General features: G+C 39.1%; 1 protein-coding gene across 2 annotated transcripts; it reads right to left on the bottom strand.

Moving 5' to 3' along the window:
- Positions 1-2,751: 2,751 nt before the first annotated feature.
- Positions 2,752-8,402, bottom strand: pax1a (paired box 1a). Of its 2 annotated transcripts, none has more exons than XM_065947715.1 (5): positions 8,096-8,402; positions 6,876-7,505; positions 5,642-5,775; positions 4,877-5,134; positions 2,752-4,419 (listed from the first exon to the last, which is right to left on the bottom strand). In XM_065947715.1, exons 1-5 carry the CDS (start codon positions 8,097-8,099, stop codon positions 4,393-4,395), a joined length of 1,053 nt encoding a protein of 350 aa, XP_065803787.1. In that variant the 5' UTR covers positions 8,100-8,402; the 3' UTR covers positions 2,752-4,392. The 2 variants fall into 2 exon arrangements, with proteins under 2 accessions (XP_065803787.1, XP_020500720.2); XM_020645064.3 differs by having other exon boundaries at positions 2,774-4,419; positions 4,921-5,134; positions 8,096-8,399.
- Between the last annotated feature and the right edge of the window lie 4,755 nt (positions 8,403-13,157).

The following is a 13,157-nucleotide window of genomic DNA, read 5'->3' as shown; positions in this document are numbered from 1 at the left end:
ATTCAAGTAACATATGAAGGGAAACTAATCAACTATTAAAGAAAATACTGACATGTTCTTTGTTTTGCTCGTAAAAATAAAAAAATGATTATTTTAGTTGTTGTATTTTTTGAGGCTGGTAAGAGTTTCCATTGCAACCTTGTTCCCAAAGGCTGACTCGTTTAGCTGATTTAGCTGCAAATTAACCTCTAGAGACAATATTATGTGTCGTTTAAAAATCATGTGTTTTAAAATCAATCTGTCACGTTACTTGTTACTTTTATTTACCAGCCACTGTGACTGGTTGGTTGAGCAAATTCACCCGTCACTGTATACATTTGCATGTATTTGGTGGGTGACACGTGCTAATTTCTCCAACACTGATTCACGTTCCACTTACATCAGCACTTCAACAATGTGACTTCAGAACTTGGGATCAAACCCCCGACCTTCCGGCGTATAGACGACTGACTCTACTGCTGATCCACAGCCGCCCCAAGATGTGTCTCAAGTGTCAGTAAACTTTTCCATGTTACACTCCAGAAAGCATTTCTAAACTCTATGAGCAGGTGTTTGTCATATTTAAGAGAGGAAGGTATGTAAAAGTTAAAAATGTATTAATATTACCTTTTAGTTATCTATAAATATACATCCATAAACTAAACAACAGGACTAAGTACAGAACAAAATTGTGGCAAACAATCTACTAATGTTGATTTAATATTTGACTGGAATTTTTTTTTTTAGCTGTATATAGTACAAGAAATTTAGCTTATAAATGAAAAACATAAATAGGATAAAAGACATGAAATAATAGCTCATGTGCAAAGTACACAAAAAAATCATCATAATGGCAATTTTGGACTAACAAGTCTCACGTCGCACTTCTCTTAAACACAGAAGTACACTAAAAGAATTAGAGAAATACTATGTTTTTGTGCTCTCTATCAATAGGAAACTACCATACATATACAGCAGCCCACCTGCTGTCCTCCCAGCACAGAGGGTCTGCAGAGCCCGCAGTGGGGGGTATCACTCACTGCCCTGATTGATGACCAGAGGTCCCGCAGGAAGTAACCCCACCACCATGAAGGAGTGTTTTCTGAACCCTGAGTGGTATCCGGGAAAACAGAGCAACTCCAGTCAAGGAGCGTGTGTACTCATAGGCCATCCTAATGTTTGGATACACTGACACACTTGGGATTTAGATGAAAAACAAGGGAAAGGAATCAGGAGCACTAAATTAAAGCTCAGAGTGTGCGAATATTTTAAGGTGGATCACAACACCTCTTTGCTTTAATGTTTTTTTTAAACCTTGTTTGTAAGATTTGAGCACCCTGTGAATATGTGACCTCTTTTCTGGATCCTTTCTCAGAACTCTAACATTTTTTCCAAACCAGTCATAGCTCAACAAAGTCTGCTGACCTATGAACCAGAATATTTACTGCTAGGCGTTTACCATAATGCTTAAATGTGTACATTGGGCATGAAATACATCACCTTTTTGTAATCATTTTGAAGCTACAAAACTTGGGAATATTACAAAATCACATTGTATGTAGTAAGGAATAATCCAGTAAAAGTATACAGTGCCTTTATGAACAATATTTCCTTGATTTTGAATAATTTAGGTGCAGATTCCAACTTTCCTCCACAGCTAGAGTGATGAAAACACAATCCAGATATGTTTCTGTAAATCCACAAAGTGAGTGAGTCCAAAAAAAATATCAGGGAGAACTGTTTGAATGTTTCACTGCAAGTGTTTTTTTGCAGTGAAGCTGGCTTGTAATTTCCACAATGAATTTATGTCTAAAACTCATCAGCACCTTTCAGAATTATTGAAATTCATCATTATAACATCTGTCAGCTTGTACCTTGTTTATGTACAGTGTTCAGAATTTTAAAGTTGGAGGAACAAAAACAATAAAAATTAAAATAGAATAATTTCACTTAACCAGATATAGTGCAGCTTAAAGAAAAAAAAGTTTAAGTATCCTATTTCTTGGTTAACAAAAAATCTCAACGGGCTTTTTTTTTTAACTATCACGGTGTTTTTATGATACCAAATTTCATTTTTGAAGATATTTTGTTGGCCAACAGGGAAGAAAACGTTACATTATATAATATCGTTGTGAAAATATTTTGAACTTCCTGATTACATTCAAACTCAGAAACGTCCATCTTACTCGACAACCAAATGTGCTGCACACAGTCTATCTGACCCTTCAATGATGCATTAAGTCAGAACAGAAGAGATGCAGATTTTTCTTTTTTGCTGGATGCCTTTTATCTCAGAGAATTCAGTTGAATAACAATCGTAAATTTGAGTATTTAGAATGCAAAGCTACCTATGAGAAACACACTGAACAATATGTATTTATTTTAATTATTATTATTATTATATTATAATAATTAAAATCAGGAATGTGATGATAAAAACTCAACTGTTCAGACAAGCCAGCGCTTTTATGCGGTTGCCTGCTGATTCATTTCAGAAAAATAATTAGTCAGCTGTAGGTCTAAAAACTCTACAGCTGTATACTAAATACTAAAACTCTCCGGAACTGTTAAGTCTAGTAAAAACGAAAACGTTTGAAGATTCCTTTTTTTTTTTTTTTAATTTTTTAAAATGAGATATGATAATTTAACTGAGTCTAGATGATCCCTACTGCGTCACCTTTTTCACGTAGTTTCGTAGCAGAAACGCAGCGTCTCCGCTAAAACGAAGGCCAAAAAAGTCACACGCAGTCTGTGGATCTTTTCAAAAGAGGCGATGATTTTTTATTTCTAATATCAATTATAGTTAATAATAACAATAGTGCCATATAACTACCTGATGTCATCTCTGTATCGCACAAATGTATTTTTAAAGCGTATGTATTGGACAGTATTTATAGCAAAACCCCCTGACCCTCACATGAAGCAAAGCGTCAATAATAGGTCAGAAAAAAAATGATGACACAGGCTATTCAGTGACGCAGAGTTCAGTCTAGTAAGAGGAGCTGTGGGAAGTTTTTTTTTTTTTTTTTTAATTTCTTAGATCGGGCACACAGCAAACAGAACAGGCTGCAGGAATAAACAGTTTAGAGAGAAAACAGATTGTAGGCTATAGGCCTCTTTGGGGAAAGTCTTGTAATTACGTGGAAACAGATCCCTGAGGCCGCATGTGGGTGGATTCGGACTGTCAGCTGCTCCCCTGTACCCACAAGTATTCATTAACGTGCATGATCAGATCTCTGATTCCCAGCATGGCAGGTACAAGTCACAGAAGCGATAGCATCAGCGCAGGCGCCCAGCAGGCAGGTTACACTACTGTTTTTTGTAAGTACAAGAGCGTACAGGACATGTACTTCATTTCAAGCCCCGAGTTAATTTGGTGCATATCTTAGATTCATCCCTTGGGATATATTCAATAATGTACTAAATGCTATTTATAGGCCTAGCCTCGCTTTTACTGTCATTGACGCCTGCAGGTCAAGCTTTCATTCAGACACAATCATCACTCTGTAATTTACAGTTGGGAAAATGCGATGAAAAAGGATGAATCATTCTTTAAGCTCTAACGAAGAGTCACTTTGTAGAGTCACTGAAACATAATATTTCCAGGCTAGCAAGAATAAAGATGCGATCCTGAAAGCACATTGAGTAAAAAAATAAAATAGTAAAAGCATTGCCCTCTCTCTCTCCTCAAACTTAAATGAATGCCAAAATGCCTACACAACATCCATGCATCCAAACCAACGTGGGGAAGAAACAAGCATTACGCAGCTTCGTGGATGAATAACATAAACTACAAGATATGGCGTGTAAGAAAGCCTTTATTTTTTATTATTATATTTACATTGAAATTATAAAAATATATAATTAAAGCTTTGGCAAATATTTTACATTTAGACAAATTCTCTCTTTGTTCACATCGTGGAGTTACTGAGAGTCAGATCATATCAAGTCATATTAGGTGGATTACAGAATAGCACTTTGTTTTCAGATAAAACACCAGTAACAAAATGGTTTGGTAAAATTGTACGTTTCTTTTAAATCCTGCACTCTCCGTGAGAGAATGTACAGCCAGACAACGTGAAATATTTCAATGAAGACATCAGACTTTCAACCAATGAGGGGAAACACCGATACGTCCATGCAATCTTACATTCATGTGGCCATGCAGGCCGACAGAGCTCTCCTGTGTGTGACTCTGAGCTACACACAAGCAGGGAAACAAGCCGCTAGTGTTCACACTTACTGTTGGAGTTGTTCAATGAGTTCAGTTTAATGGATGTTGTATTTAAGGTGGTATAAGTCCAGGTTATGATGAAGAGGTAGGGAGATTGAGTCCGTGCACGCTGTTCAAGTCTTCATGTTGCTGTTGTTGTTGTTGTTGTTGTTGTTGTTGTTGTTGTTGTTGTTGTTTGCTCAGGGGAGTGGGCGGCTTTCTGTCTCCTAAACAACACGATGAATAAATAGGTTACAGTTAACCTGCGCATGAAACGTCAGTAGAAATGATGAATCACTGCCAAAGACAAATGGCCTCCTTATAACGTGAGTTATTAAGCCTGCATGTGGAGTCATAGCATCTGAACCGTCAAGTAGACAAACAGTGCTTTTTTAACCGTTCATTCTGATGTGTTTTTGTAGTTTTTGTAGTTTACAAACGACCTTCGACCAAACGCTGATCAAGTCGTAATGTCAATATTGTGGGATTAAATCCTTATTATGTGCCTACTTCATTTGGGGATTTGGTAGTTTAAGATTTTCGATGTGAAATTACTGCAAATGAATATAAGAGAGAGAAATAATAATAATAATTTGCACTGCAAAACCCAACAGTAAAATAAAACAACTCGTTCCAAAGAAGCACTTAGTAACACTCAGTAGGCTACACGTCTATAGTGCTCACATTAAACTGCTCTCGGCCCCCCTCTCTCTCTCCACGCTGTGTACCTTCTCGGGCCTGATGCTTAAAGGTCATCGGTGATTGGATTTCCCCTGCGTGCATGCCCATCCCGCCGCCCGGGTGGGACAGCGTCGGACTCTGTGGCTGCCAGTGATGGTGGCCCGGGGCCACGTAACCACCCGCAGGCCCGCTGTACACCCCGTACTGGTTGGTGGGAGAGTAGGCGCATGCGGACACGTAACTGGACAGTGTGGATGAGGGCTGCAGGCGAAGAGAGATAAGACATGGATAACATTAGCTCAAACCCCAAACGCACAGCAATTAATTGAATGTGAAAGTGGCATCCCGTCGATCGAAGCTTTTATAAAAGATGGTGTATTTGGGGTTTAGAATTGGAATGAATAAAATTCAAGAAAACATGACATTTACCTTTATTAGATGTACAAAAAAGACTTAAAGAGCAGGCTATGAAGACACAATTATTTTGCCATATCAGTTCAACCCAGATTTAGGAAAGAGGCCTAATCAACGATAATCAAGCTCCGAAGAGTGTCAGGGTTAAATTGTTATTTAGGAGCATCTGTGGCCTTCTGTGACTTCTTTAAGGCTCTGTTTTATCACAGGTCTGCAGGCAATTCTAGTGAGAGACAAATTTATGAAAGGCCTTTTTCTCGTTTTGACACTAAACATTTTAACAATATATCAATATCAATTAACATATTTAATACATTTATCCATTATTTAATGTATGCATTTATATATTTTTACCTGGCCATATTTAATATCGCCGTCAATAGCTGATTTGTCTATCCCATTGACCGTGTGAGATGCAGGGAAAGCTGCTCTGTTGACGCTGCTCCAGTCCTCCATTTTTGGTCCGTATCCCTCCGCCCCAGTTATGGCTGATCAAGAGACAGGACTTCATGTCAATATGTACAAATGTAAAATTGCTTGAACAAACAAACAAAACAAATCAAAACAAAGAGAAAGACAAACTTATAACAACAGCGCAATAAAAAAGTAGGCCTTTGGTGTCCCATTTGGCTTTTAATTAATAATGTCAATTATATATTTACGAGTCTTGGGATAAGTCTGTCTTGGCTATAGAATATAGTTCCTTTTCAAAGCAAAAGTCCAATCTAAAAATACGTAATATTATAGTAGCCTAAGTAGCCTAAGTGTTACATAATTATATTTCTTAAATGTCAACCAATCAATTTTAAATGAAGGGCGTACTTGTTTTTAGAAATTAAGATGTTATATAAAAAAGACGTTGGTTTTAAGTTAATGTTAAAAAAATTACAAAACAGACAAAAAAGATAAAGAAAAAAAGCCGGCTGCTTATTAGCAAATCAACTCCTTTATTTTATAGTTCAATTAAAACAATTGTTAAGGCGTATTATGACAAATAGAGTCCAGAATTGTATCTTGTGTAACTTTTACTTGAGATTTTTTGTTTGTGCAAAATAAGTTGTAATTTTCAGAATTAGACTATCAGCTTCAAGCTGAATTTAATAAATTATTCTAAAAATGTGGAATTATATATGACTTTCAAGTGTTGTTAAGTATCGGTCCTAATGGCATATTAAATACACTCAAGGCGACTTACTATTTGTCAAAAACCTGACTAAAGGAGCAGAAGGGCAAAAGAAAAATGCCTGACTAGACTGCTTGAAGGATTGCGGGTGGAGGGGGTGGGGGGTTAGAGCAGGTGAGCAAAGTGTTTGCAAATGCACCATCCCATGAAAAGGCATATTGAGAGTGGGCTTACAGCTATCTGGCTGAGTGTTAAAACGGAGGCCTGTTCTAGTTCTAATGGACACCTCGCCCTGTTACAATTACTGCGTACTATACGGCAATCTATCATGCAGAATAACAACAGCGACATAGCTTTATTAAGCTCATATTTAAGAAGAGTGAGAGCTAAAGGCTGGCAATGTGGCACAGCGACGCATAGGCCTAACATTTCTTACGCAGCAGAGAGTGGTTGTGTTTCCCTCACCTGCAGGATCCATGAAGGCGCGTATACCGAGGATGTTGCTGACGGTGTGTGCAGAAGGCCAGGCTCTGGAAATGCTCATATGTCCCGCTGTCACCGGTACTCCAGGATGGCTGCCCATTTTAGTGCCAGTGGGCGACATGGTGTTGGGGTAGGAATATGGGTATATGTGGTTGTAGGAGAGCCCGGCCTGCGCAGAGGCCTGCTTGCTGCTCTCGTACTGGTTCGGCTGGGAGAGATTTCCAATCTTGTTGCGTAAAATCCTGCTGATGGAGCTAACCGACGGAACATTGTACTTGTCACAAACTCCATCTGCTAAGAGCCTGTCCCGGATCTCCCAGGCAAAGATCCCGGGGTCACTTTGTTTGTATTCCCTGATATTTTTCACCACGTTAGGCGTCGTGACCCGCGGTTTGCTTCCACCGATGGCACCGGGTAAGATGGAGCCCGTCTCGTTGTACCTCGCCAAAATCTTGCTCACGCAGCCGTGTGAGACTCGGAGCTGCCGGCTTATATCACAGGGTCTGATCCCGAGCTGAGCAAGCTCCACTATTCTTAACCGTATGGCATTGGGCAGGGGTCTCCCATTGACGAACACACCACCTAACTGGTTCACCTCTCCATAGGTTTGCTCTGCAGGAGAATAGAGAGACATGTGAAATATTATAAAGTTATTCCCAAACACATGAACTAAAACACAATCTCATCTTCCCGTCGCTTTAACGCTTTTCTTTACATAAATATAAAAAAAACAACAACTATGTGTTTATTATAACAGACAACTTCATATGTTTCAGCTGCATCAGTTTGACACAGACCATGTAATTTACACCATAACTGAGGTTACTTTTTTGGGCGGCAATCGCTTTTTGCAACTTAACACAAGTGCGTAAACTGTTTGGCGTGGTTTACAAGAAACCATTAGTGCACATACGACAACAAAAATATTAAAAATGGCGAGCATTAGGAATTGACACTCGGGTACCTTTCAAAGACATACTGTGATAATTGCTAGTGCTTTTCCATAAAAGATTTAAAATGGTTAACAGAAAATAATGGCTGTGAATAGAGCTGAAAATAACCTGTAAACATTTCAAGAGACTCTTTCTCTGCAACTTGAACAAAAACAAATGCCAAATTGTGTCCTTATGCAAGCGTGCAGTCTGGATACACGTCCATAAGCTTTCTGTCAGTGAAGCATCCAGATGGTAACGCAGGCTTACCCATTTGCCTATATGTTCCGAGATGGAAAATATAGGTGTCCGTTCAAATGGCTGAAAGCGTCCGAGCGAAAGCAGAGAAGGAAGGGGAACAGGAGGAAAGAACCCCAGAAGAGGAAAAAGAAACCCCTTAAAATCTCCTCCGAGTACAGCGCGCCCCCTTCCTCTTTGTTTTGTTGTTGAGCCGAGTCACTGAAAGGTAGAAGGGCACCAAAGTGGTCTTCATCCGATAAATGACAATTGGAGTTATCCCGGGGAGTCCAGAGTTTGCTGGAATTAATTTGACGCGTCCTCCACGTCAATCTTCGCTGTTATACGCCGAGCCTCTGCTTCGGTTTCATTGGTCGTCCTGCGCTGGAAACGCTGTCAGCCAATGCAAACCCCATCCGGTTGGAGCCGTGCAGCCTCCTTCAATATTTTGCATAGGGGAAGTGTCAGGAAGGGAAACGTTTCATCCAACATGCAGCCTTCTGGTGAGGACTTTTACTTGAAAGATTGACGGTTATTGAGACCTGCTTCAATAAGTTAGGCAACCAACGTTTCAAGCTCTAAATGTTGATTAAGTAGGCTATATCAAGAGTGTGCAAAACATGGATTAGAATTATGATTCATTGGTTTGTAAATGGAATTAATCAATCATTAAAACAAAGATAATTATCTTCTATTCATGCCACTGTGACGCTCATGAAGTGAATATTTTTTCATTTTGTAATTTATTTCCATTAGCTTTCCATCATTGGGTCATGGAAATGACATGGGAAATCCACCTCATTTTTAAAAACTGCAGATTAATGAATGCATGATTAAAAAGACTCATGGAAACAAAAATGTTCCCATTAAATAAAATCATCACCACTGACAATATTCAGTAGAAGACTTGACAGGCATGTTGGTTTACACTGCAATCCTACACATTTGTCTTGTATTTCATTTTTTTGTGACGATTTTAACATGATAGCATACACTACTTTATTTTCTCCCCCTGGTTTTAAAACGGACCGAAGGATTTAAACAAAAACTGTTGGACTAACTGGATGTTGAGTAGTCATATGACCCCAGAAAGAGAAACGTGCGCACCAGCAGCCTGGGTCTTTATAAGCCAGTGTTTGAGCATCAGACGTGGGAAGGGGCTCATGTAATCGATCCCTCTGTAGATTGCATCGCTCCCAGACTATGGGGATATCGACTGGATGCCGGAGACGAACATTATCACAGCATGTTCTCGGAGTTTCCTGTGCAAGTTTAGAAGGTATCGTTTATAAGCTTGCAAAACGTTACTTGTAAAACTTAACTGTCGACCCAATGGTAACAAGGTGCAATGCCCTGATCCACCCCACCCACCCTCCCACCCATCTCCTCCCTCTCTCCTGTCCACCTCACTCATCCCAACCAGGGGAAGCAGGATACACAGGCATCAGGTTGGGTTAGAGGAGCAGAGTCTTGGTGTGCGAGAATGTCGCCTTAGATGAGACAGAGTGATGAAAACTTTCTTTCATTATGGACGCTCTGTTTGTCTGGATTCTTGGGAGTGAAATCGGACATTGCTGGATTTGCATCCATGCAGCAGGAGTGTGAAATACAGGATACACTGGAAGAAGGGTCACTGTTGCTGCTGAGTGTACGTTATGGTTCTCACACCTATTGTCTTCCTCAGTCTCATTCTGTCCATGTCACTTTCTTTCACTCCCTCTGTTTGTCTGTCTGTGTCTCTGATTGGCTGGCTGGACTCCCCTCATCTGGACAACATAGGAATTGCACAAAATCTGCATGCAAGTGAACTATTAGTTACAGTGTAGGTAAACCGTTTTCTGACTGATTATATTGAATATTAATATGTAGACCCTTTGCATTTAAACTGGATGGATGGTAAATAACGCGGTTATACCCTACCCCTATATTATTACATTATATTGTTTTCCTTAGCGAGCCTACTTTATTGACTTAGTTTATTTTGCACATTGTGCATATTTCCTGTTTTGTAATTCAAGACATTATGTTTTGTATGCCACGTCAGTGTCTTTCATGCATTACTCGGTGTTTCTGATTGATTGTGTTAATTGAGCGACTCTGCGATCAACTAATGAGTTGTCTTTTACTCACTTGAATATGAAGATACAAATATATATTTAAAAGTTTAAATGAAATTGGAATTGTCAGGTCTTGACTTTTTTTTCTTTTCTTTTGTGTATTACCTTTCCAAGGTTGTTAGACAGATGGAAGTAGTCCTACATATTAACCTAACTTGAGTTCAAAGAAAATGTATTTCTGTTTGGTTTTTTATGCAGAACTAACAAACTCTCTCGGATTATAGGAGCAGAATTCCGCGCGACAGCGGATTTTATTTTTAACATTGTTAATTCATTCTATGTAGGTTAGGTATAGACAGTAAGCTCTATGTGCAAGGCACATGACCAAACCAGGTCAATGGTCTGGATTTATTACCATAATCATACGCTATTTGGCTTATACATTTTTTAAATAGTTTTTGAATTGATTAGTATTGCCAATGAAAGTCAGACTTGAATTTATTTTCTTGGAGTAGACTAATGGAGGCCTTATAAAAACGAATTACCAGAAATGAGATCGAGTGTAACACAGTAGTGCGGGAGGCCTTTTTTTCACATGTAGGCTACTTCAGGTGTGCGCCGGTGTGCCGTTTGTGTTTGGGTTCCTCGTGTGTGAGTGTGACCAAACATAAACAATCTCTAACGGCTCCCCTCATTTTTCAAGCTAGGTCTTTTAAGTGTTTCCATACAATATAAACCCGGATAAATAGCCTACTGTAGCCTGCTGTAAAAAAAATATTGCATTTTCATAGGTCCTAGGCCTATATTCCCCCACAGCCCACTGACTGAGGCTGTCCTTACTTTATTGAGATATCCACAAGGCTCACAGCCTGAAGTATCCATTGGCATTTCATCAGCAGAATTAAAAGACAAACTAAAACTGTAGTAATTTATCTTTGAATGACACCTGAGCCTTATAGAAACCAAGTCATGCTGTACGTAAGGCGTTTATGGAAGTTACGTAAGGACATTTTAAATCAGAGATATAGTCTAAATAGATTCGTTTTTATAAATATGGTAGTGGCGTGAAATACTGGACACCTACTCAAGGTTAAACGTATTTTTTTAGAGATATATAAACGACTGAAGCGTTAAAGAAGGATGGTAGTTTAAATAATGAGGCAATTGCATCCATGCACCATGTGTATTTTTCAATGATAAAATATTAACAGTTGGGGTAGGCTATAGCCTACTTTAAGCATCAGTCCCACATGAAGCCATCGATTTATTCGCTTTTAATGTAGTTTCATTGTTTTATTTATTTGGTTTGTCGAGAGATAAGATGGATAATTAATTTCCAGCTAATTCTCACCAGTCTTCAAAGAGTAGAATTTCCTCCTAAATCGCTTTTAGATGAGACAAATGTGAAGTCATCCGGTAGACACCTGACGCCCACAGGTGCACCGACCCCCGTCGGCAAATATTGGTGTTGGTTTTAAGTGTCATCAAAGGATTCACTTCCTCAAGTGTGCTTTGTCTTTAAAGTCTTAAGACACATTGAAGTCCTATTTTTCATTGTCTCTTGTGCGCGCGCGCGCGCGCGCGCGTGTGTGTGTGTGTGCGTGTGTGTGTGTGTGTGTGTGTGTGTGTGTGTTTGTACAATAATTATTTTAGTGATATTTAAGGGGACATTACACCAATGTGAGCTGGAGTTAATACAGGTTGTGTGTGTGTGTTGACAGGCTTGTTTTGTGAGCAAACCTTATACATAAGTAAACAAGTAAATAACTAACTCAGGCATGCCACTGACTTTTTTGGTATGAGAAAAAATGACCAAACAATCCGTAGGAGGCATGCGTTACATTTTAGTAAGAACCAACAGTGTGCAACATTTTGGACTATATCTTCCTATGTCTCATCAAAGATAACCTTGTTGAGATAATTGTGTCTTTCCATTTCAACAAAAGCAGAAAGAACATATTTCTATCAGACATGGTTTCAATTTTCTCTCCATGACTGGATGACCCATGGTGTTTTATTGAAGAGCCTTTCTTGTGCCTATAAGTTTTTGATTTAATGTTTGCGAGCTAAATGTTCTCAGGACTCAGTATGGGAGTTATTATGCAGGGTCCAGATTGTGTGCATTTAGCACACAAGGATCAACATGAGGCAAAAGGTCTAAAACAAAAAAGTATGTATTTGAAAACTTTGCTACTTGTAATTCCATAAGGACCCAAATCAAGTAGGTATAAAGCAAACTAAACTGACCTTTTTCAAAATCTAATTTTCTTTGCATGCTAGAACCAATACGTTGAACCTAAAGTTTCACATTCAGGCTGAAAATGTAATAAACCCTCATTGCTCTTAATTAGGAAAGAGGGCGAATCAATGTTTATTCTGGTAAATGCAAACCAAGCCCAACCTGTAAAGAAACATACTGATTCCTTGGTGTAAGCCCCCCTCCCCCCCCCCCCATCCTCTACAAAAAAGGTTTGTCCTCTCCTATCTGATCCTGAGGTGGTGATGTGTAGTTTCTTTGTGCTCCTGCTGGTGAGTTTCTGCTAAAAGGAAGTATGGAAGGCAGAAAACTCAGTTCTTTTATAGCTACAAGACCCACTCCGAGCTGCAGAACACGCCTAATGAGGGCGTGCAGCGGTGCCATGTGAGACATGCCAGCTTTTACCAGGCTGGGTAATTGCTTGTGACCTTCACTAAACACGTCTCATGTGTCTTCATGTTCTGAGCCCACTTCTAATTGTTACATTAAAGGAGATGCCTGAGGAATTTGCATGTGCCCTGGCTGTTTTGGGGGAAAAACAGATGAATATCTCAGGCTGAATCTGAAGGGAAGTGGCAGCTTTATGTTTGTGCATTTGTTTGTTTTGGCTTTGTTGTTGCATGTAAAGAAAATGAGTTGTGGAACTCTTCTCAGCGTTTATGATTACTCACAATTATCCCATTAAGGAAACAAATACATCATTTTAAGGTTACATTATGTTTTTTATTAAAGGGCTCTTTAACTTTTTTCCCCTTATGTTGACACATTCTTTAACTACACA

This window comes from Labrus bergylta, chromosome 18 (genome assembly GCF_963930695.1).
Source record: "Labrus bergylta chromosome 18, fLabBer1.1, whole genome shotgun sequence".
In the NCBI taxonomy this organism is placed as follows: Eukaryota; Metazoa; Chordata; class Actinopteri; order Labriformes; family Labridae; genus Labrus; species Labrus bergylta.
Note: the sequence above shows the minus strand (reverse complement) of the source record. Positions and strands in the feature narration are given on the sequence as shown.